Source organism: Dermochelys coriacea, chromosome 2, assembly GCF_009764565.3.
Source record: "Dermochelys coriacea isolate rDerCor1 chromosome 2, rDerCor1.pri.v4, whole genome shotgun sequence".
NCBI lineage: Eukaryota > Metazoa > Chordata > Testudines > Dermochelyidae > Dermochelys > Dermochelys coriacea.
Window position 1 is genome coordinate 152,789,774 of NC_050069.1, and position 23,190 is coordinate 152,812,963.

Consider the following 23,190-nt stretch of genomic DNA (forward strand, 5'->3'; position numbering starts at 1 on the left):
TCTTACTGTCAGCATAAGAGCAGCCCACAACCCCCTCTTCCACTCACAATACTAATTAAATCCCATATCACATTCACTTTGAATGCTGTAGAAAAATTCTAACTTGGCTGCAGATGTAACCTAACCAATTTTAGGCCAATACAACTTTTTTCAGAATGAGAATTAAAATCAGGATTAAAATGGAAACTCAGTTATAATCTTAACTACACAGTGACTTTTCCCACTCCGGAATAAGTTTCTTTGTAAGGGTGCTTACATCAACTTTCCTCTAAAATTAAAGAAACAGTTCCACCCCCTGTCCTTACCACCACTCCAGCAGCCAAAAAGTCTACCACAATCCACATCTTAGAAAATCAAAGAGGACTAATGTATACTTGGCTTGCAGAAAGCAAATATGTTAGTTATGTCCGAGGTCCCAAACACTTTCTTGTGGTGTCTTTCCATACTTCATACCTTAGAGTAAATTGTACATTTGTTATTTATGCAGAAATCGTCAAAGAGAGAGTACTTTTGAAATGTGTTTACCTTTAATCCTCCCTTGTCATCTGGCAACATCGGGGTATTTAAAGATTGCCTACTTCTAGAACAGGGCAAAGATGATTTGTTGTTCTGCTTACCCTTGTCTTTGTCTACTTGCATGCAGGCTGATGCTAGTTGACGTACAAGTTCTGTGTCTAGAAAAAACAAATTCAGTTTTTGTTTTGTTTTACTCGTAAATGTCCTTTCATCTCAAATGTATAACCAGGATTGATATGCTGAAGCTGCTCCTATGCATTCTATGAGAGTGTAAGGCAACAGCACCAGACACACAGATCTAAAATTCTGGTGCTGTTTTGCCCTCCCTTTTTATTCTTGTCCAGGTGAAACTTCCGTTACATTCAGATACAAAGGTGGATTGACCACAAATATTGAATGGTGGCCCTGCGCTCAGTGAGCTGCTGACTTACACAGTGGTACTTATACCACCAGATCTACAGAAGCACTATCAGTGCTTGAGTCACTAGAACTAGACTAAGGAGTATTGAACAGTAAGAAGAGAGCTCTGCTCAGTCAGAATCAAGAGCACTTTAACAAATGAACCTGACAGCTGCTTGATGGGGGCTAACAAGACCATCAAGAAGTTACTTTTTCTCACCTGAAACAGAAGAAGAGAGCAGAGAGAAAGGATATTCTCTTCTCTTTCCTTGAGCATAGATTGGAGGGAGGAAGTTTGAAGACAAATTCCAGAGGGAAGAGCAATGCTCAGATTACACAACAAAGAGACTGAAAAGATGTGGAAAAAAAAAAGGAGGGAAAAAACAGAAAAAGAGGGAGAGGAAAGAATGAATATAAGGGTGAAGATGGGAGGGCAAAATGAGGGAAAGAGAGAGACTCCTGAAGGGAAAAAATGCTGAAGAATGAGACAGAATCAAAAAAAGTATTTGGGAGACAAAAAAAATGACAATGAACCTAGAAAAAAAAATAAACTGCACATTTTAAAAGCCATTAAAAACAGTGTAAAAATTAATCTATGTGAAACAAGATAGTGAAAATGATTGAGAATACACCAAGACACAAAGCAGAAAAAAACAAAGTGGAGTGAATGGAAGGAAAGATAGAGGAGAATAAACCATAAGCAAGACATACATTAGCAAAGTAGTATTTTGTACTGGCAATACGTATTCTAAAAACAAAGTGTGGGTCCTTGACAGCACTGAAGACAATAGGAGTTTTAGTATTAAGTTCACTGGGGTCAGGATTTCACCCAAAGTTTTTAATGAAATACACAAGGGTTAGAGATGGGATTTGCAAAAGTGTCTAAGGATTACTGTGTGACCACCTGTTTCAAACAGCCATATTGCAAAGCGCACTGTGGACCTTTTGTGTATTGAAGCAATGCCTATATGGGATGTTTCAGAGTAGCAGCCGTGTTAGTCTGTATTCGCAAAAAGAAAAGGAGTACCCGTGGCACCTTAGAGACTAACAAATTTATTAGAGCATAAGCTTTCGTGAGCTACAGCTCACTTCATCGGATGCATTTGGTGGAAAAAACAGAGGAGAGATTTATATACACACACACAGAGAACATGAAACAATGGGTTTATCATACACACTGGAAGGAGAGTGATCACTTAAGATAAGCCATCACCAGCAGCAGGGGGGGGAAAGGAGGAAAACCTTTCATGGTGACAAGCAAGGTAGGCTAATTCCAGCAGTTAACAAGAATATCAGAGGAACAGTGGAGGGGGGGAGGGAGAAATACCATGGGGAAATAGTTTTACTTTGTGTAATGACTCATCCATTCCCAGTCTCTATTCAAGCCTAAGTTAATTGTATCCAGTTTGCAAATTAATTCCAATTCAGCAGTCTCTCGTTGGAGTCTGTTTTTGAAGCTTTTTTGTTGAAGTATAGCCACTCTTAGGTCTGTGATCGAGTGACCAGAGAGATTGAAGTGTTCTCCAACTGGTTTTTGAATGTTATAATTCTTGACGTCTGATTTGTGTCCATTCATTCTTTTACGTAGAGACTGTCCAGTTTGGCCAATGTACATGGCAGAGGGGCATTGCTGGCACATGATGGCATATATCACATTGGTAGATGCGCAGGTGAACGAGCCTCTGATAGTGTGGCTGATGTGATTAGGCCCTATGATGGTATCCCCTGAATAGATATGTGGACAGAGTTGGCAACGGGCTTTGTTGCAAGGATAGGTTCCTGGGTTAGTGGTTCTTTTGTGTGGTGTGTGGTTGCTGGTGAGTATTTGCTTCAGATTGGGGGGCTGTCTGTAAGCAAGGACTGGTCTGTCTCCCAAGATCTGTGAGAGTGATGGGTCGTCCTTCAGGATAGGTTGTAGATCCTTGATGATGCGTTGGAGAGGTTTTAGTTGGGGGCTGAAGGTGATGGCTAGTGGCGTTCTGTTCTTTTCTTTGTTGGGCCTGTCCTGTAGTAGGTGACTTCTGGGTACTCTTCTGGCTCTGTCAATCTGTTTCTTCACTCCAGCAGGTGGGTATTGTAGTTGTAGGAATGCATGATAGAGATCTTGTAGGTGTTTGTCTCTGTCTGAGGGGTTGGAGCAAATGCGGTTATATCGTAGCGCTTGGCTGTAGACAATGGATCGAGTGGTATGATCTGGATGAAAGCTAGAGGCATGTAGGTAGGAATAGCGGTCAGTAGGTTTCCGATATAGGGTGGTGGTTATGTGACCATCGCTTATTAGCACCGTAGTGTCCAGGAAGTGGATCTCTTGTGTGGACTGGTCCAGGCTGAGGTTGATGGTGGGATGGAAATTGTTGAAATCATGGTGGAATTCCTCAAGAGCTTCTTTTCCATGGGTCCAGATGATGAAGATGTCAACATCCTATATGGGATGTTACTGTACAGCAAGCTAGTGCACTGTAGAGTCACACTCTGGCTTGCCAAGCAGTAACGTGTCACAAAGACAAGATCCAAGGGCATTAGGAACACCTAAGGGAGCTAGGACTTTCAATGGGACTGGTTTTGCTAACTTAAGCACTTTTGCAAATCTAATCCCTGATTATTTTACATGCTGCAGTGGAAGGGGACAGAATGATCTAAGGGGAGATGGACTAGTGGAAGATTTGACAGTGGCTGGGAGGGAGACTTGAGTGTGCAGAGTTAGTAAGCACAATGAGTGGAATAACATGACATTTAGGGAAACATGGACATTTTGTATTTGGAACTAAATATGTGTGTCTTTGCAGTGCTGATGCTCGAAAAAAGTTCTGTAAAACTTTCTTATTTCCAACAGAACCAAAAGAGACTTTCAGAAGGAATGAACTGGCCTACACAGTAGCCTGACTGGGTAGAAAACCGGAAACCTTCATCAGCTCTGCAAGTTGACATTCACCACAAGAAAAAACACTTCAGTAGATTTCCTCCCCCCCACCTAAAATATCCCCACTATTGCTGCCCTGGGTGCAGCTCTACTAGTGAGAGCTCCAATCCAGATAAAGTGCAGGTACCTGTCAGTTATTAAAGAAATGACAATCCTCAGCCCCTTGTGTACACCAGAGCTCCCACAAGTGATTCTGCAATAGTGGGAAACTTTAGAGAACACAGCTGAGAAAGGAGTCTCTGTTGTGATGCCCTGAATGAAAAAGATCATGGAGTGGGAGGTGTTCTGCCTAGCTGACTGGGATCTGTGAGCTTGAGGGTTTAACTGCCTGCAGATCACCCAGCCTTCTGCTGCAGTCTTCCTCTCTGCTCCCTGCTTGCACTGTATCAGCACGAGTGCCAAGGGCCTGTCAAAGCAGTAGCATTCCTGAATTCATTTTCTTTCTCTACGTTTTTGCCTGTGATACTGCAACATGTCACAAGCAGATATGTACTGTCAATAACCCACAGTATAGCTTGGAACACTGTCCAATCAAGACGTCAGTATAGCTCTACTGATTGCCATTCAACACTAGTCAACTGGGTGATAACAGAAGTAAGAACTATTTAGCGTTCAGTTTTTTTCACCTTCCTTATTATTAATTATTATTATTTTGTAGAAGTCCCCTGCCTGTTCATTCGTTCTCTCTCTCGGATGGAGTGAAGGAAATACAGAGATAGCAAAGGTTAATTCCATCAGAAACAGTATTCTTTGGCTTCAGAAAAGCCAGTTCAGATATAGGTAAGAATAACAGAAAAGTGCCAAATAATCTAAGCTAAAGTCATTTATTTGACAGCTTAACAGAAACATTAAAAACATTTTAACAAAGCCTCATTTAAGGTGTTTTTCCTTTCTTTCTAGGATGTTTTTCAATAAAAAGATGTTGGCCTCCTCAAATGTGACTTTTACTCGATCTTACAGAGCTAAAAAAGAGATTTGCCAAGATTTACCACTTTCCAGATGATGGCACACACTCTTTCCTTTCCTTTTACTGTTGATTACTAAAACATCTGTGCAAGTGGACGCTTTCACTTTCATAATTATTCTATATTTTTATTCTCTATTTTTAGTGATGTCACAGGAGTGCCTTTGGGCCATCATAATTCAACATCACTGAAAAGACACTGGTGACACAAATCATGCATTTTTACACCACACTTGAAAAATCAGGTAGCAGGAATAAACAGATTCTAAAAGGACAAGCTATACTCCATACATTTCCGTACATTTCTATCTGACCCTTTAATCCATTAAGCATACTGTTTCCAGAAAATAATCTCTCTCTGTCACATGGAACTCATGGGAGATTATTTTCTACAACTCAAGTGTATTTTCTAAATTAGAAGGGATTTTTTCCTTGTTGCATGTGCTGTTATTGCAAGCATTTCCTTTGGGCTCTATGACATAACATACCTGGATCGTTCAGTAGCATTATCAGGTCAAAGGCTGTGTATCCATTTTTTGCACGTAGATTGACATCAGCTCCTCGATTCAACAAATACTTAACAACATCTTTATTTCTTTAAGGAAAAAAGAATTGGTCACATATGTGAAAGAGTGTTAATGTTCCATCTCTTCCCTCTTACGCCACACTCTTTTTCCTGAATTAGAATTTGTCCAGATATTGTCTATAGACAACCTAGGTGGCTCTCAATTCTGTGGGACTGGCACCAGTAAGGAACCCTCTAACATAGAAAGTGAGGCATCACTTCTGATGGGGGGAAAACAGTGGACACCTCACATCAAAATCTTTGAAACAAATTAGAATGTTTGGCACTCAGGGTCTCCAGCACTGAAGTCCCCAGATCTGCCATTCAATTCTTGGATCCATGCAATGTTTCTTCTTCTGCTATTTCTTCGTAAGAGAGTTCTGGTTCAATAACTGGGGCTCCCTAAGAACTTTCCTCCTCTTATTCTCCTTGGGTTGAGGAGTGGTTGAGGGAACTAGAGACTGAGGCTTCTGAACCAGTGCTACTCTGCACTGACAGGGTTCTACTTGGTACTGGCTTGGTACCCTGGGTCTCCAAACCACGTACCGGAGATAGCGCCCACTAGAGAAACCTGAGGGTCCCAATACCAAAACTGATGCTTCTTTTGAAGCTAGCACCAAGGAAAATCACATCAACAATACCACAAGTTCCAGCACCTAAGAGAGGCCTGTTTCTCACCGGCATAGGACTTATTGTTCCTTGGCATCAGTATCTAGAATTTTTAGTTAGCTTGCCCTCTGCTTTTCTGAGCCAATATCTAATTGATTACTTTTGAGTCCATATCTAGGAAGTAGAATAAACCCTCTCCTACCACTAATCAAGGGGAAAAATCACTTACCCATGGTATGTGGCCTGCATTAGGGCTGTCCAGCCATGAACATTATCTTGTTTGTCAATGTCAGCATTTCTCTCAACAAGCAGCTGTACAAGAGCCAACTGTCCAGTTACAGCTGCAATCATCAGTGGAGAAGCACCATCACCATTAATAATATTAACTTGATTTGGGTCTTCATCTGCAATCTCTTTAACCAGCTGAAAATTTCCTATGAAGAAAGTCACAAAATATAATAATGTTATATATTAGGAATAGACAATTTCTCAGCCTCTAAATTAATATATATTTTGATTTGCTAACATTGACAAAAATATTCTTACTTAAAAAGAAAAATAAAGAATCAAAATATGTATCACCTTTAAAATGTTGTATTGTACTATGAAAATTAAATGAAATAGCAACATCAACAGAAATATAATTACTTCACATACACTATAGCTCCATTTACATTAGAGAACTGCACATTTATTTCAAGTTTAAATGTTATAACTAAGAATTTGTAGCACTATTTGTTCCTTCATCTGATCAGCGTATTTGTCCTGTTTTGCATAAACTGGCGGAGTGTAAAGTAGTCCATATCCATATACATCCATGTACATATCCATATACATAGTCCATATCCATATAAAGTGCTCCCTCCAGTCTTTTCCTGTGCACAACACTATCCCATAATTCCAAGGATAAATCCCTAGAGCAGGTGTATAAAATGTGTTTATTAAATATTATGCAGACATTGGTACTGACTCTGTAGTTAAGGTCGCACTTTGATTTGCACTTAAACCAGGCCTAAAATCCTGTTTCACTTTCATGACTGTACGTGGTGTCAAAACTTTACCACAAAGGAGCCTGTTAGCCTCTGAGGTCATGTTACTTCTACTGTACTCTAGCACCTTAACAGATTTGAGAGGACTCCGAGGAAAAAAGGGAAGATGGGTGGATAGCATGAATGTAGGGAAGCAACACCCTTGAAGAACTGCAGTTATTGGCAAGTATCATCTCTTTCTGTGTCAGGGTAATCCCTGCCCATTTCCAGTACTACTAGTTTGACAAGCAGTACAAACTCCAGAAATAGTGGCCTGAAGAGTTTTTAATTTAACATCAATTGTAAAAGCATCAGATCTGGAGGCAAGTCTAGGTATTATCATTGTGTAATCATAATCTTATGCTTCTCAGTTTAAATGTGATGAAGACAACCACAGGAGGTACTTCCTGTTGAATTACCACAAAGTCCTTCTAATTTGGGAACACTAGCTAAAATAAAAACAAGTCTCTGTGCACAATCTAATCCATCTGGACAGATGTCAAGATATAATGACATTTCCCTTACAATGTTTCTCATATGGAATAAAAAGAAATCTAAGTAATTTTCTAAACACCCTAGATTTATCTAAGTAAAACTCAAGGCTCTCTTAAAATCCACAGTGTAAAGTCTAGCTTCTTCATCAGGTGCATGAGGCTTATGAGAAACATACACACACCAGAAAATTAATTATCTCATTAAGGTCTTGGTGTGGGTACATATAACAACCATGGCCTTGTGAAAAACTTGAAATGGAGGGTCACACACAAGACTCTATAGTTTACTCACTCTTCTTATTCATGTCACCGTCATCAGGAAGCCTCTTTTTCTCGATAGGATAGTGAGCATCAGATCCCAGATGGTAACTGGGTCTTTGACTGATAGAAAAACATTAGCTAGGCCCTTCAGAACTTTTTCACTGTTGAGTGCCAAAACATTTTGCTATTGTTGCTCCTCTTTGCTTGATGACTCAGTATATTACAGACTTGTTGTCCTGAATGACCTAGACCACACCACCTCAGGTTTGCAGAAGAAAGGTAAAGAACCCACCTGATAGCAGGGATAAGAGATTTTGTGCAGCTGCATCTATGGCATCATCCATTTGAATGTTGGTGTTTTAAGACAACGGATCTTCAGCTCTTCATTACTATGTCAGATAGCATCTCAAGCTGCTCTTCTAAAAAGTCACTGGATTTGTCCCTGATCTTATCGGGCAGATAGATGAATCACAAAGATTTTGTTTCAAGTATATTTTTCCTGCACTTGAATCTGGAAGTGAGAATTATGGCTACATCACCTACTAAACTGCATTCTGTGGACTGGGTTGGTGGGCCCAAGTGACCTAGCATGGGACAAATGGTGTCAGCAAGCCAGGTTGCTATGATGTAGACTAGGTAACTCATTTTGCATGAATGGGTTGACATGCTGCCTTCTACTGATCGCATAAGGCTGTAAAATATTTTAATGTATCTGGGTTTTGATTTTCGCAAAAAGGACAAGGAGAACTTGTGGCACCTTAGAGACTAACAAATTTAATTAGAGCATAGCTTTCGTGAGCTACAGCTCACTTCATTCGGATGCATTTGTGGCAAAAACCAAACATGCTCCGATGAGTGAGCTGTAGCTCACGAAAAGGCTTATGCTCTAATAAATTGTTAGTCTCTAGGTGCCACAAGTTCTCCTTTTCTTTTTGCGAATACAGACCTAACACGGCTGCTACTCTGGACACCTGTTTTGACTTTGTTTGGGTAGTCTATTTGCTGTGTACACTGGATTTTAATTTCTTATCTGCTTATCTTTCCAGTCACTGGTGGGTTCTTCCTGTGTTCCTAAGTGTTATACTTCTTGATAACACTTATATCAGATAAGGGTGTATGTAGATGGTCAGTTTGATCAGGGCTATGCTCAAGAATGCATGGGTCTCTTCTTGTACTGATGGAGCCTACAGGTTCAAAGTCTCATCCATGTTGATAGCCATGTCCTGGACTTGCTGGGGTCTCATGAGGATACAGAAGATACTCCAGTGTTGTCATCTAGAGAAGCTGATTGTCAATACCAGTTGGGACATCAGCATCCACCTCATCATCTCCTGACAGCCTGGTCATCAGTCTCAGCCAGGGCAAAGGTAGATTAATCAAGTTACACATCATCTAGTCTACTGGCAGGAACTGAGGGACTATATACAAACTTTGAAAGACTGACAGAATCAGCATGGCACAGCTCTTGTTACAGTACTGTCCTCCTGCAACACTGCAAGAAGAATTCTTGATGACTGTCACTCTATCCACCTTGGTATTTGCTTGTAATTGAGTCCTGAAAATGTCAGAGTGGATTTCTCATTTTGATATCCTCCCAGTGTGTCAAAGGAATCACGAGCAGTGAATGTCTCTTTTAGCTTGTCAGAACCTCTGATTTTGCATCCTTTGATACTCTAAGCATTGATGTAGCTTTTGTTCATATCTTTATCTAAATAGTAAGGAAAGGGCAAAGTAGCCTGTAACTCCAGTACACACTGTCTCAATTTCCCATGTTAGCAAGTAAGCCTGCCCTACAGTCTCAAGAAACAGATGTAGTGGTGGTTTTTTTTTAATGCTTACCCATTTTCAAAGCATGAAAGACATCAGGCTGCCTCTTGTCATTATCTGAGAAAATACAAATATCTGTCTTAAAATTTGAGTCATGTAGCTTTTTTTTTTTATACACAAAAATTTGTAGTACAATTAGTTTAGCATAAAAAGTAAAAATATATTGATGTTATCTGATTAGAGTATGACCATGCAAATCATTGTTGCTAACACTGTTATATAATTGCAACAAATCTTATACAAAGTGTGACGCATGGCCAGAAAGGATTAAGCGGCTCGCAGGCTAAATGACCCAGAGTCAACCTTTAGAGACATGTTAGAAAATTATGCAAACGGTAATTAAAGCCATTCCATGTTAGATAGGCTAGAATTGTGAAATGCAAACCTGTATTGTTAGAGACTTAGAGGTGATACTAATTGTATATGTTCATTTATATCTTGTTAGATGTTATCCATGTAAACAGATATTCCTATCTGTCACTATAGCTATTCATGCAGAGATCAAAAGGGAATATGAACATTTAGATGAATCTTGGGTCAAGTAATGTCATTGTCTATATGTCTCTTTGAAGTTTGTGATAAACTGCCTAATGGATAAATTGCATTATGTTAATCCATGTAGCTAATTACCTGTAATGCTTAGGAAATAGGTCTACTTCAAAATCTCCATGATTGCTGATTGTTTGCCTAAGGACTCTGAGCTGTCAAGAGAAGGCCTGGAACTGTATAAAAATCCCTTGGGTCCTGATTCTTTTTATCTCAGATCTGCTTGAGACTTCATGCAGGGGAAGCTTAAGTCATAAGACTGAGATCTCCAATCTCATCTGGATCACCTTGAAATGGACATTGGACTATAACGTATGGATTAATTCTGAAAGAACTCTTTGCAACTACAAAGCTCACCATCTCTCCTATGAATCTGATCTCAGAATTGTACTCATGTCCGTATGTACATTGATCTTTTAACCAAAACTCTCTCTCTTTTCTTTTTAAATAAAGTTTAGTTTATTTAATAAGGATTGGCTGCAAGTGTGTATTTCAGTAAGATCTGAAGTATTCATTAACTTGGGAAGTAATGTGTCCGATCCTTTGGGATTGGCAGAACTTTCTTATATGATGAATAAGATTTTCAGTAATCCTTGTCATATTTGACTTGGGTGTCTGGGTCGAGGCCTGAGGCTGGTTTGCTTTAAGGCAGTGGTCTCTAACCTTTTTTACACCCAAGATCACTCTTTAGTCTAAGGGCAACCCAGGATCAACCCCACCCCTTCCCCAAGGCCCTGGCCCTTCCCCAAAACCCTGCCCCGCTCACTCCATCCCCCCTCTCTCGGTCGCTCGCTCCTCCCCACCCTCATTCACTTTCACCAGGCTGGGATAGGAGGTTGGGGTTTGGGAAGGGGTGCAGGCTCTGGACTGGGTCTGAGGGGTTCACAGTGTGGGAGGGGGCTCTGGGCTGAGCCTGGGGTAGGCGGTTGGGATGCAGGAGGGGGTACAGTTCTGGGAGGAGGGTCAGAGCTGGGACATGGGGTTGGGGTAAATGAGGAGGCATGAGGTACTGGCTCTGGGAGGAGGGTCAGGGCTGGGGCAGAATGTTGGGGTGCAGAAGGGGGTATAGGGTGCTGGCTCTGGGAGGCAGGTCAGGACTGGGGTTTGGGGTTCAGGAGGAGGTTTGGGGTGCTGGCTCCAGGAGGGGGCTCAGAGCTGGGTGCTGGGGTGCAGCCTCCCACCAGGCAGCACTTACTTCCGGCGGCTCCCAGTCTGCAGCAGGTGCAGCCAGACCAAGGCAGGCTCCCTCCCTACGCCGGCCCACAACGCTCCCGGAAGGGGCCAATGCACCCCTGGGGCCCCTGGGCGGGGAGGGGCAGGGCTTGTTGCTCTGCGCGCTGCCCCTCTCTGCAAGCACTGCCCCTGCAGCTCTCCTGGCCAATGGGAGCTGCAGGGGTGGTGCTTCCGGGAGCAGCGTGGGGCCAGGGTAGGCAGGGAGTCTGCCTTAGCGGCAGCCACACTACACCACTGGAGATTGCAATCAACTGGGAGACACTCTAGGATCAACCAGTTGATCTCGATTGACCCGTTGGTGACCACTGCTTTAAGAGAACTGTGTTGTTGGCTTCTGGGTAATCAATAAGATATTAGAGAAGCTGTTTTGTGCTGGCTTGGTAAATCTAAGTATTGGAATATCCACCAGCTTTGTGGATTGTCTGGCCCATTCTTTGCAGCTCTCCCTAACTGAGTAACTCCAATGTGGCTCCCTGGGACCGCCATCACAATATTCTACATATAATTATGTACATTTCGGCTTCTATTTGATCAGTAAAGAAGAAAGCACAAAGAAAATAATATAGGCCCTGTGGGAGAAGAGGTCCACCTGCAGGGTTCTCAGTGCAGGATCAGGACTACAGACTGTATAAAGCATCAGTAGAGTTGTTTGCCACTCAACATCTGTTCTGTATAAGGAAAAGAAATCTTTAAATTTATATAGTAAATGTATACAGTCTGGAAGAGTAAAATATCTGTTAAAGGATGACATTCACTTCAGAAAGCCCACAATAAGGTTCAAAGCATTAGTGTGAATTTCTGGGATAAAATGTGTGGGTTTCTGCGCTGGGGTAAATATTCCCAAAGTGCATGTCTACTCTGAAACATAACTAAAAAATGGCTTTGAGGGGTTCCATTTTCATTCCTACTCATGGATTTCACATCAAATATGCTCAGTTCCATATAAAAAAATATTTTTCTAAACCCCCTTTTTCAAGGCCTTCATTTCCATCCTTATCAATGATAAAAGAACATAAGAATGGCCATACTGGATCAGACCAATGGTCTATCTAGCCCAGTATCCCGTCTTCCAACAGTGGCCAATGCCAGATTCTTCAAAGGGAATTAAAAGAACAGGGTAATTATCAAGTGATCCATCCCCTGCTGTCCAGTCCCAGCACCTGGCAGTCAGCGGATCACAATTCTGCAAATGAAATTATTCCAATTTTAAGGTTTTTAGGGCATGGAGTTTGTCTTCATAAATCTCTGTGAAGTGTCTAGGAACTGTTGGCACCACATAATTAAGGAAAGAAGTGATATATTCTGTTATGTGTATATGAGTCAGATAATAAATCCAGCTCCCTCTTCCACAGCATTACTGGCATTTCAGTGCTAACAGGAGTATAAAGTAATGACATATTTGAAATGAAATCAAGAAAAGGTGGACAGAACTACTAAGTTAGAAGTTGCCATTTTTACACAGACAGTTTTCTGTCCATAACTGGACTTCACAGAGAGTAATTCCAAAATACTGCATAGTGTCAAATGCTGGGAGGAGGAACCAAAGGAAGAATTTGAATTCCTTGGACACTTTAAAACTGGGAGCTGTAGTAGAAGGTAATATCTGGTTCTAGTTACATGCACGAGAGGAAATTGTATAGAACACTTGCTAACTCTTAGGCAAAGGGCCAGAAAGGAGAGACTCTGGGTCAGAAAAGGACCTGGAAAGGGGGACTCCTTGCACCTGTCTAGTTAAAGTCCAGATAGGAAGACACCTACAGGGAACTGCAGTTGGCTGGGAGAAAGCCTCAGCTGGAGACCACCTGGACAAAGGCATATAAGGACTGTGAAGCCCTGGAAACAAGGGTTAAGACAACACCCTGAAGGGCAGTCAGAATATTTTGGGGTTTTTGTTTTATATTTGCGGATTTAAAAAAACCCTGAGAAGAAAATTTGAAGTGTCCTGTTTTTAGGGGGTGAATTCTCCTTCCCTCACCAGGTGCATCAGCCAGCCATTTTACAGCATATTAGCAGAGACTTAAGAGCTGCAGAACTCATGTGAGTGTCCCTTTCTGCTGCCTTGTCCCTTTCAAGAGATATGCCCTTCGTGTCTGAGTATATAGCTACACCCAGTGTGTGGCAGAGATTAAGGCCTTGTCTACACTAGAACTTATGTCAGCAAAACGTTTGTCACTCGGGGGTGTGAAAAACCACTCCCCCTGGGCGACATATATTTTGTGGCATAATTTCTTTTGCTCAATAATTCCTGCATCAGACCCAACAATCTGTGGATGAACTACAGTATATATTTTAAAAACACATTCACTCTTGCTTTAAAGACTTCAACCAATAAAGAATTTACCACATTCTTTGGTGGTCTGTTCCAAAAATTAATTATTTTCTTTGTAAAAAAAATTGTCTTATTTCCATTTAGACATTCCATTCCAACATTACTATGCCTTTGTCTGCTAAATTGAAGAGCCCTCCAGTATAAGATTTCTTGTCTCTATGGAGAGGTATTTAGATTTTGATCTAGTCACCTCTTAACCTTCTCTTTGTTAAACTAATAAGACGGAGCTCCTTTAGTCTCTCACTGTAAGGCAGGATTTCTAAACTTGAATCATTCTTGTAGCTTTTCTCTGAATTGTCTTCAGTTTTTCAACATCTTTGCTCCTTTGGGTAAATCTTTTTATTTTCCCCCTAAAAGAGCACACATAGGATCCCACTTAGAACACCAATTTTTTTGTTTTATTTTTTCAAGTCAAATTCACAGTCTTGTTGCCATAAAACTATGGAAATACCAACATGCCTCCATGTTATTTGGAGGAAATCTGCTTGCAGGCAAAGGTGAGTAAATCCATTCCAAGAACATCTAGATCACGATCCCTGTGCCTTGAAGTACAAAATGTACATTAATAACTACCTCTTTGATTTTTATGTCTCAAAATGTCTAACCTAAACCCTGCAGCAAGGAAACCAAAAGAATAGTAGCCCATACCTGTCAGGCGTCTGATTGTTGTTAGTGATTCCAAATAATCTTTCATTTCTTTATGTTTGAAGCCACTAGAGATTTCAAAAGGTGTTTTATGCAGCACATTTAGGTGGTTAGGATTGGCTCCCTTGTCCATGAGTTGTTGTGCCAAGCTCACCTTTCCACTAACAGCTGCCAGCATTAGAGGACTCCAGCCCACAGTCTTCACAGTGTAATTACAATCAGCTCCCCAGTCCAGTAGCAAGTGCACCACTGCCTCATATCCATGCTGTGCAGCTGCTATTAGTGGTGTTATATCGGGAAGTTCCTCTTTGCTGTTGTCAACCAAACTGGTATTAAAATGGTCATAATTATCAACAAAAGCTCCAGATTCCAGCAACAATTTCACGACACTGACATGGCCACCTCTAGAAGCCATTGTAAGTACACTGGCTCCCAGCTTATTCTGTGCATTGAGATCAGCACCATTCTCCAACAAGATGTGAGCCACAGTTAGATGTCCAAACCTTAGAAGGAGGAAAAAGAATTGAAAAAAGAACCAATTCTATTGTAACAAATATCTCCTATAGAGAGCATGTGAGAAAATATTGCTACAGCAGATATCCAGTATGCTAAAGTCTCATACTGTACCTACATCAACTGAAAATGTACCATCTGGACTCAAGACTATCACCGCTGCCCAGCCCCCATCCTTTGACATTGGATATTAGGAAAAACTTTTTCACTAGGAGGGTGATGAAGCACTGGAATGGGTTACCTAGGGAGGTGGTGAAATGTCCTTCTTTAGAGGTTTTTAAGGTCAGGCTTGATAAAGCCCTGGCTGGGATGATTTAGTTGGGGTTGGTCCTGCATTGAGCAGGGGGTTGGACTAGATGACCTCCTGAGGTCCCTTCCAATCCTGATTATGATTCTATGATTAGAAGAATCCACAGAACTGTAAAGATCTGGACAAAACACAAATGTCCCAGATCAAGAAGGTATTTAAGAATATGTGCAACTTTAAACATGTGAATAATCCCATATTGAACTTACATGCTTAAAATTCTGCACATACTTAAGGAATTTCCTGAATCAGGGCCTAAAAAAATAGAAGTATTGTTTTAATACTACTATGGTTGATCTGCCACTGTGCACAGGTGTTTCCCTTGTAAATCGCTAAGTTCAGATATAGTCACTTTTAGGGGGGTTCTTTCTTCACCATAAACTTCTCCCCACCCCCAAGCTTTTGAAAGTTTAGAAGGGAGGTTTTTGTTTCTTTTAAATTACCAGTCCAATTAACAACTGGCCTAGTATTCAAAACTTCAAATTCAATTTTCCTTCCTATAAATAAGCTTCTACTGCTGTGAGCTCTGCAGAGCCAATATAGCTCTGAGAGAATGAGAGATTCTTAACCATTCTGTGGGGGGGGGGGGGGGAACAAAAAAGTTCCAACTGCAGAATATTTATTATTGGGGATGAGCCAGAAAGACCTAAGCTTGGCTGTGGTGAAAGATGCTAACTTTCCCCTTTTTTAGTATTCAGTGTACAAATCAAAAGGAAGGGGGAAATGTTCAAGTACAATAATTTCAGTTTCAAATGCGTGGGGCTTTTAATAAATATCTCAGTCACAGTATCCTGCAGGAGACTGGAAACAGGCAAGTATTGGGGTGGGGGGGCTGTTGGGGGGGGTTGTTTTGTTGTTTGTTTAAACACTACCATGATATTTTTTTATATCATAAGAATCAGGATATTTCCCTCATTCTTGCCTCACCTTCTCTCCCCCACAATCTCCCCCGTTAACTCCTGACAAAAGAGGTTTTCGTAAGTTCCAAGAGGAGAAGCAATGACAGCTATTGGGTCACGTTATATCGAGGTAGAGATATATATGCGTAAGTGTCTGTGATCTGGAGCCTATCTTTGTAAGGACTGTAGAAAGCATTAGTCAGTGAAAGTACATGGTGTGCAAGCAACAAATTTCCTTAGTATTTTTTGTTGTGTCACTGACATAATTCACTAAAGACAAGGGCTATTCTCCAGCCACTTTTAATTTTCTCCATGAGCTTTAATGAAGCAGAAATCTCTGTGCAGTATTTTAAAAAATGGCAGTTTCTAAAAAGTGACCTGAGGAAGTCTTGTGCCCTTTTTTGTGCAATTTTATTGTTTTTAGAGAAGGTGTATATTATTTTAAGGAAAACAAACAAACAAAGGTTTCTGTTTGTTTTTTTTTCAGAGTAGCAGCCGTGTTAGTCTGTATTCGCAAAAAGAAAAGGAGTACTTGTGGCACCTTAGAGACTAACAAATTTATTAGAGCATAAGCTTTCGTGAGCTACAGCTCACTTCATCGGATGCATTTGTGAGCTGTAGCTCACGAAAGCTTATGCTCTAATAAATTTGTTAGTCTCTAAGGTGCCACAAGTACTCCTTTTCTGTTTGTTTTTTATTTCAGAAATACCAGGATTGTTAACTTTTGTCTTCCCTGTTCTTACTTGAGAACTAGTTGAAGGACTTGTACATTGGGAGCTTTCTGTGGTTTTTAGCTGAAGCTGTTGACTCTTGACAAGATTTTTTTCTTCAAATGTTTTAAAGCAATGGACTAAAAAATAATATTTTTCCCTCTCAATCAAGTGCTCGATTATTTTAGTAAACTCTTAGGTTCTGCAATCCAATCCTGCAAAAGACTTAAGACCTATGAAGTACTCACATATGTAAAAATAACACATGCAAATGCTGGGGCCTTAGTACAGTGACAAATGATACAGTAAATTCTATTTAAAAAAAAAGGAGTACTTGTGGCACCTTAGAGACTAACAAATTTATTAGAGCATAAGCTTTCGTGAGCTACAGCTCACTTCATCGGATGCATCCGATGAAGTGAGCTGTAGCTCACGAAAGCTTATGCTCTAATAAAATTGTTAGTCTCTAAGGTGCCACAAGTACTCCTTTTCTTTTTGCGAATATAGACTAACACGGCTGCTACTCTGAAACCAGTAAATTCTATGACTGATACAGCACATGAAATCTGATTCCATTTATTGACTGTTATAAACTAATAGTCTTCCATTTTGTCCAGTGAGACTTTTAGAAAAATTAGGTAAAGCCCTTGAAATAGGAGTCTTTTCACTGACTTTAGTGGCCTTTGGATCAAGTTCTCTAAGTCAAGATTTCCTAATCAAAGAAACAAAACCAAATAAAATAAACTTTCAGGCATATTGTATTCCCACAGGGGAAGAAAGAGGTACAAAACAGTTATTTTTTATTTATACATCACTTTTAAAAATACAGGTTTCACTTATGATTTGGTAAAATTTATGTAATTTATAGATCTCTATTCATGACCTGTACCACTATTTACTGTAATTATAATAAACTAAAGGCCAATGGGAAAAGAAATGTGCTAACACTAAATTCTGACATTTATTCAATTTCACACTTGCTGTGCCTTTCCTCACGAGCAAAATGTAACTTTCTTGCAAGTTATGGGATTGTTTAAACTAATATTTTAAAATAACTTTTTTAAAAGCAAAAATATTCCAGCATACAGAAGTGCACATTATGGCTCCTACATGTACAGATACAAATTTGACCATATAGATCATTGTTGCAACCACTGTTATATATTTGCAGAAAATGTTGTACAAAGGCTGTAGAGTAAGATGTCTATGAAAAGGATATGATTTGTTGGTTATGATTATGCTATCTGTATGCGTGTATCATTTTTGTTTTTAAAGTTATAAGTATTGACTCTATGCCTGGATTTCAAATGTTGGCTCCTGAGGTAACGCCCAAGAAGTAATCATCCAGATATGCCATGTAAGATATCTGCAAAAATGTTATAATTTGCCAGATATGACAATCTTGTTTATATGTTTGTATTATGAGTTATAGACATGTCTGTACTTTGAACTTAAAATTATGCGGGGACATGCCTATGGAGAGAACTCTAAGGCTTCCAAGCCATGTACTGGGCAGCTTGTGTTTGAAACAAAGGAAGCACAGGCCTCATGGCAAGAGACTATAAAAGGCAGCTGCATCTTCTCCATTTGGTCCTCATTCCTGCTTCTTACCTCTGGAGGAACTTTGCTACAAACTGAAGCTCTGAACAATGGACTGAATGACCCATCCAAGATGTGGATGTACTCCAGAGATTTGACTTAAACCAGCAGTTTATCCCATCACTGCTACAAGCCTAAACCAAGAATTTTGCAATTACTGTGTGTAATTGATTCCTTTAACCAATTTTAACTCTCGCCTTTCTTTCTTTTTATAAATAAACCTTTAGCTTTTAGTTAATAAGAATTGGCTGTAGAGTGTATTTGGGTAAGATCTGAAACATTCATTAACCTGGCAGGTAATGCGCGAGATCCTCTGGGATTGGTAGAACCTTTTATTTTATATGATTAAATAAGATTTACAGAAATTTTCATCATATTTGACATGGGTACCTGGATTGAGGCCTGAGGCCGGATCACTTTAAAGGAACTGTGTTGTTTGGACTTCTGAGTAACAATAAAAAAGCTGTTTTATGCTGGCTTGGTAAATCTAGGTATTGGAATATCTACCAGCTTTATGGGGATTATCTGCCCCATTCTTTGCAGTTCACCCTAATGGAGCGACCAAGCTGGCTCCCCAGGACCACCCCGTTTACAAGATGTTTGGAGCCATTGATAATAGTTTGAATGATCAAAAAAGGAAGCCCTGATCGGTCCAGAGTGCAGGTTGATTCTCCCCAAGGACTGGCTCTATGATACTTGGGCTACTCTTAGGGAAACTGACTATTGCTTATTAGGGGTTCTAACTAGGGCTAAGTGGAAGAACAGACACACTCCAGGTCGTGTATAAGTGATGACGCTCGGGAAGGAACGTCTCTGCTCTGTGCTGACCACTCCCCCGGGTTTCCTCGGCTCTTCAGCAGGGCACGTGGGGGTTGTTTTGTTTTCTAACCGGCTTCCTTGAAATGAAGAAACAACAGGGCCGCTTTATGAACATCAAACCGGGGCGGCCGGGGAGGGGGGGGGGAGAGGAGCAGCCCCAACCGCAGCCGTTCTGCTAGAGAGGAGGCACTGCCCAGGCCACTGCCCCCCAACCTCGGCCCCGCTGCGCTCTAGTCGCTCTCGCCCCCCCCCCCCCGCCCGGCCACTGGGCAGGGCGGTCCCCACCCAGCCCCCGGCACCCTAGCGCTGGGCTCGGGCGGCCGGAGCATGCTCAGTGGCTGCGCGGGAGCGGATACGGGCAGGGCCCGGCCCTACCTGGCCGCTTGCATGAGCGGGCTCCAGCCGTAGTGGTTCCGGCTCTGCACCGAGGCCCCTTTGCGCAGCAGGAACCGCACCAGCTGCTCGTGGCCCCCGGCCGCGGCGAACTGCAGCCCCGTGTTGCCGGCCTCGTCCGTGCAGTCCACTGGCACCGAGGGGGGAGGCGCCGCCGCCGCCGCCTCCCCTGCCCCGGCCTCCGCCGCCTCCTCCGCTCCGCAAGCGGAGCCGCCCGCCGCCTCCGCGCCGCCCCCGGGCAGCCCCAGCAGGCGCCGGGCGCTCTCGTAGTCCCCCTGGTCGCAGGCGCGGAGAAACAGCTGGACCTGGGTGGGAACCCCGCTTTCCCCCATCGGGCCGCGCAGCAGCCGGCTCCGCTTCCTACGTCCGCCCCCGGCGCGGGCCTCGCCGCCCTGGAAGGGGAGCTCGGCGCTCCGCCCGCGGGGGGGGGGGCAGCCGGTGTAAGGTTACACCCCGCGCTCCCTGGCAGCGTGGTGCGCCTTGGCGCGTTGCCGCCCCTCGCCTTCCCCGTCCTCTGGGCCAGGGGCGGCGAACGGGGGCTGATGGGGGCCGGCCTGTCCCAACTAGAACAGGAGGACTTGGGGCACCTTAGAGACCACCACATTTATTTATTTGAGCAGAAGCCTTCGTGAGCTGCAGCTCACTTCATGGGGTGCATTCAGTGGAATTTTTTCCCCACTGCATGCATTCCGATGAAGTGAGCTGTAGCTCACGAAAGCTTCTGCTCAAATAAATGTGGTGGTCTCTAAGGTGCCCCAAGTCCTCCTGTTCTTTTTGCAGATACAGACTAACACGGCTGCTACTCTGAAACCTGTCACAACTAGCTAGCTCTCCCTTTCCTCAGCTCCTGGGGCAGGGCGTTGCGATGGTTGGGGGTGCACTGTCACAGTTTGCTACTACTGTGAAATCTGCATTTTCAATTTGGACACAAAGACACATTTTGGTAATTTGGAAAACCATTTGACAGAGATAAACTGCAGGGCTAGTGTATGTAAAACTGAATGAAGATGTTCTTTCTTTATTAGTCTCTTTCCATTGTAGATTTGGCCATATAGTTTCTATAGTAAACAAACATTTTATGTACAGAAAAGGAGTACTTGTGGCACCTTAGAGACTAACAAATTTATTAGAGCATAAGCTTTCGTGAGCTACAGCTCACTTCATCGGATGCATTTGGTGGAAAAAACAGAGTAGAGATTTATATACACACACACAGAGAACATGAAACAATGGGTTTATCATACACACTGTAAGGAGAGTGATCACTTAAGATAAGCCATCACCAACAGCAGGGGGGGGAAGGAGGAAAACCTTTCATGGTGACAAGCAGGTAGGCTAATTCCAGCAGTTAACAAGAATATCAGAGGAACAGTGGGGGGTGGGGTGGGAGGGAGAAATACCATGGGGAAATAGTTTTACTTTGTGTAATGACTCATCCATTCCCAGTCTCTATTCAAGCCTAAGTTAATTGTATCCAGTTTGCAAATTAATTCCAATTCAGCAGTCTCTCGTTGGAGTCTGTTTTTGAAGCTTTTTTGTTGAAGTATAGCCACTCTTAGGTCTGTGATCGAGTGACCAGAGAGATTGAAGTGTTCTCCAACTGGTTTTTGAATGTTATAATTCTTGACGTCTGATTTGTGTCCATTCATTCTTTTACGTAGAGACTGTCCAGTTTGGCCAATGTACATGGCAGAGGGGCATTGCTGGCCCTGGTCCCCAGCCACACCACCGGCGAGTGCTGGGGGGCAGTTCCCCCCCCAAGACTGGGAGCCAGGGGAGCAGAGCAGCCTGGGGTCCCAGGCAGGAGCAGGGAGGGGCTGTGTGGGGCCCCAGGCCTCCGCAGGGGATGGGCAGGGGAGGAGGGGCTGGACACTTTCTGTGGGAAGTTGAGTGACCAGGCCCCAGCCTGCTCTGCTCCCCTGGCTCCCAGACTTGGGGGGAACTGCCCCCCAGCACTCGCCGGCGGCGCCGCTGGAGCCAGGGGAGTGGAGCAGGCGCTCTCCTGCCGACAAAAAACTTCCACCCCCAATGAGCAGCATTAGCGTTGTCGGAAAGAGAGCGCTCCTGCCGACAAAGAGCTGTTCACGTCGGCACTTGTCAGCAAAACTTTTGTCTTTTGGGGGTGTGTTTTTTTAACACCTCTGAACGACAAAAGTTTTGTCGTTCAGTTGCCAGTGTAGACATAGTTTCATCAAGCACTATGTGTCAGCACTATGCCACCCCAGCCAACCAATGCAAGGAGCAACTGGATAAATCATCTTACAAATCCTTGATTTTAGCAGTACAGAACAGTAAACTTGTCAGAAAGAAGAACATCACTGAAATATATCATAATCAAATATGTAGCATACATAAAAGGCTATGAAATTAAAACATGCAATTAGAAATATAAACAATTGCGTAGAAAAATCAACATTTATTTATGCAACAAATGAAGTAATAGGAGAGTAAAATGTGCACTTCGTTTTTTTCAGGATAGGGAATTACTTACAGAAATAAGGAATTTTAATATGTTTTCAATTACAAAAGAAGGTAGTCAAGTATCAGAGGGGTAGCCATGGTTAGTCTGGATCTGCAAAAGCGGCAAAGAATCCTGTGGCACCTTATAGACTAACAGACGTATTGGAGCATAAGCTTTCGTGGGTGAATACCCACTTCGTCAGATGCATGTAGTGGAAATTTCCAGAGACAGGTATAAATATGCAAGCAAGAATCAGGCTAGGGATAACGAGATTAGTTCAATCAGGGAGGATGAGGCCCTCTTCTAGCAGTTAAGGTGTGAACACCAAGGGAGGAGAAACTGCTTTTGTAGTTGGTAGAAATCATGTTACTAGAAGTTCAAAATGGTATGGAATGTTATGGGAATGTACAACTCCTTTAGGTATATGATTTTTAGGGTGAGGTGACAGCAAAAGTATTGAGCTAATGTGCCCTACGGGCTCAAAAACAGAAAGGAAAATTAAAAGAACCCCAAACGTATTTATCTATCTACTTTAATGTCATGATTTTTGGAGATATTATTCATGATTTTTGAATACTTGTGGTTGTCAATCTGCCTTGGGGTTGTATAGCTAACCTATATTAAGTAAAAAATACAGTAGAAATTGCCTTTGAGGAGGATTTTATAAAAGATAGTATAGTGCCCTTCGGGCCAGATTTTTAAAGGTATTTAGGCAACTAGTGAGATTTTCAAAAGCATCTAGGTGCTTTCAACCTTTAAAATTCTGGCCTGTGGTGAATATATGGGAACCAAGTTCTACACACATGTGACATGTGAAAAACCACTATTGTGCTTGATAGAGAGGCAAAATAACAGTTTATAAAGGCAATCCCTTTGGTGGATCAAAGGAAACTTAAGAAGTTTTGACACCAAACCAGGAAATCAGCCTGCCTTGATGTCATATGATTCCAAAGAAAAAACTGGTATATAAAAAATGAAAAAACAAACATTTAGAATTAATAACTAATATCCCAATATAAACAGGAAGACCTATACTAGAAATATCGTGAAATGTGCTTGCTGAGGTGACGAGCAACTATTCATATTTTCAGTGATTATTTGCTATTAAAAATATCAATTGAATTGCACAAAAGATATCCATCTACACTATGTT

General features: G+C 42.0%; 1 protein-coding gene across 1 annotated transcript in view; it reads right to left on the minus strand.

Moving 5' to 3' along the window:
• Nucleotides 1-19,964, minus strand: part of ANKS6 (ankyrin repeat and sterile alpha motif domain containing 6) — a 78,766-nt gene extending 58,802 nt beyond the window's left edge. Inside the window, 6 exon segments of the mRNA XM_038391931.2 lie at nucleotides 526-674; nucleotides 5,288-5,394; nucleotides 6,203-6,407; nucleotides 9,596-9,640; nucleotides 14,340-14,839; nucleotides 19,559-19,964. Coding sequence (XP_038247859.1) covers nucleotides 526-674; nucleotides 5,288-5,394; nucleotides 6,203-6,407; nucleotides 9,596-9,640; nucleotides 14,340-14,839; nucleotides 19,559-19,908 — 1,356 coding nt within the window. The 5' untranslated portion in view covers nucleotides 19,909-19,964.
• Nucleotides 19,965-23,190: the final 3,226 nt, after the last annotated feature.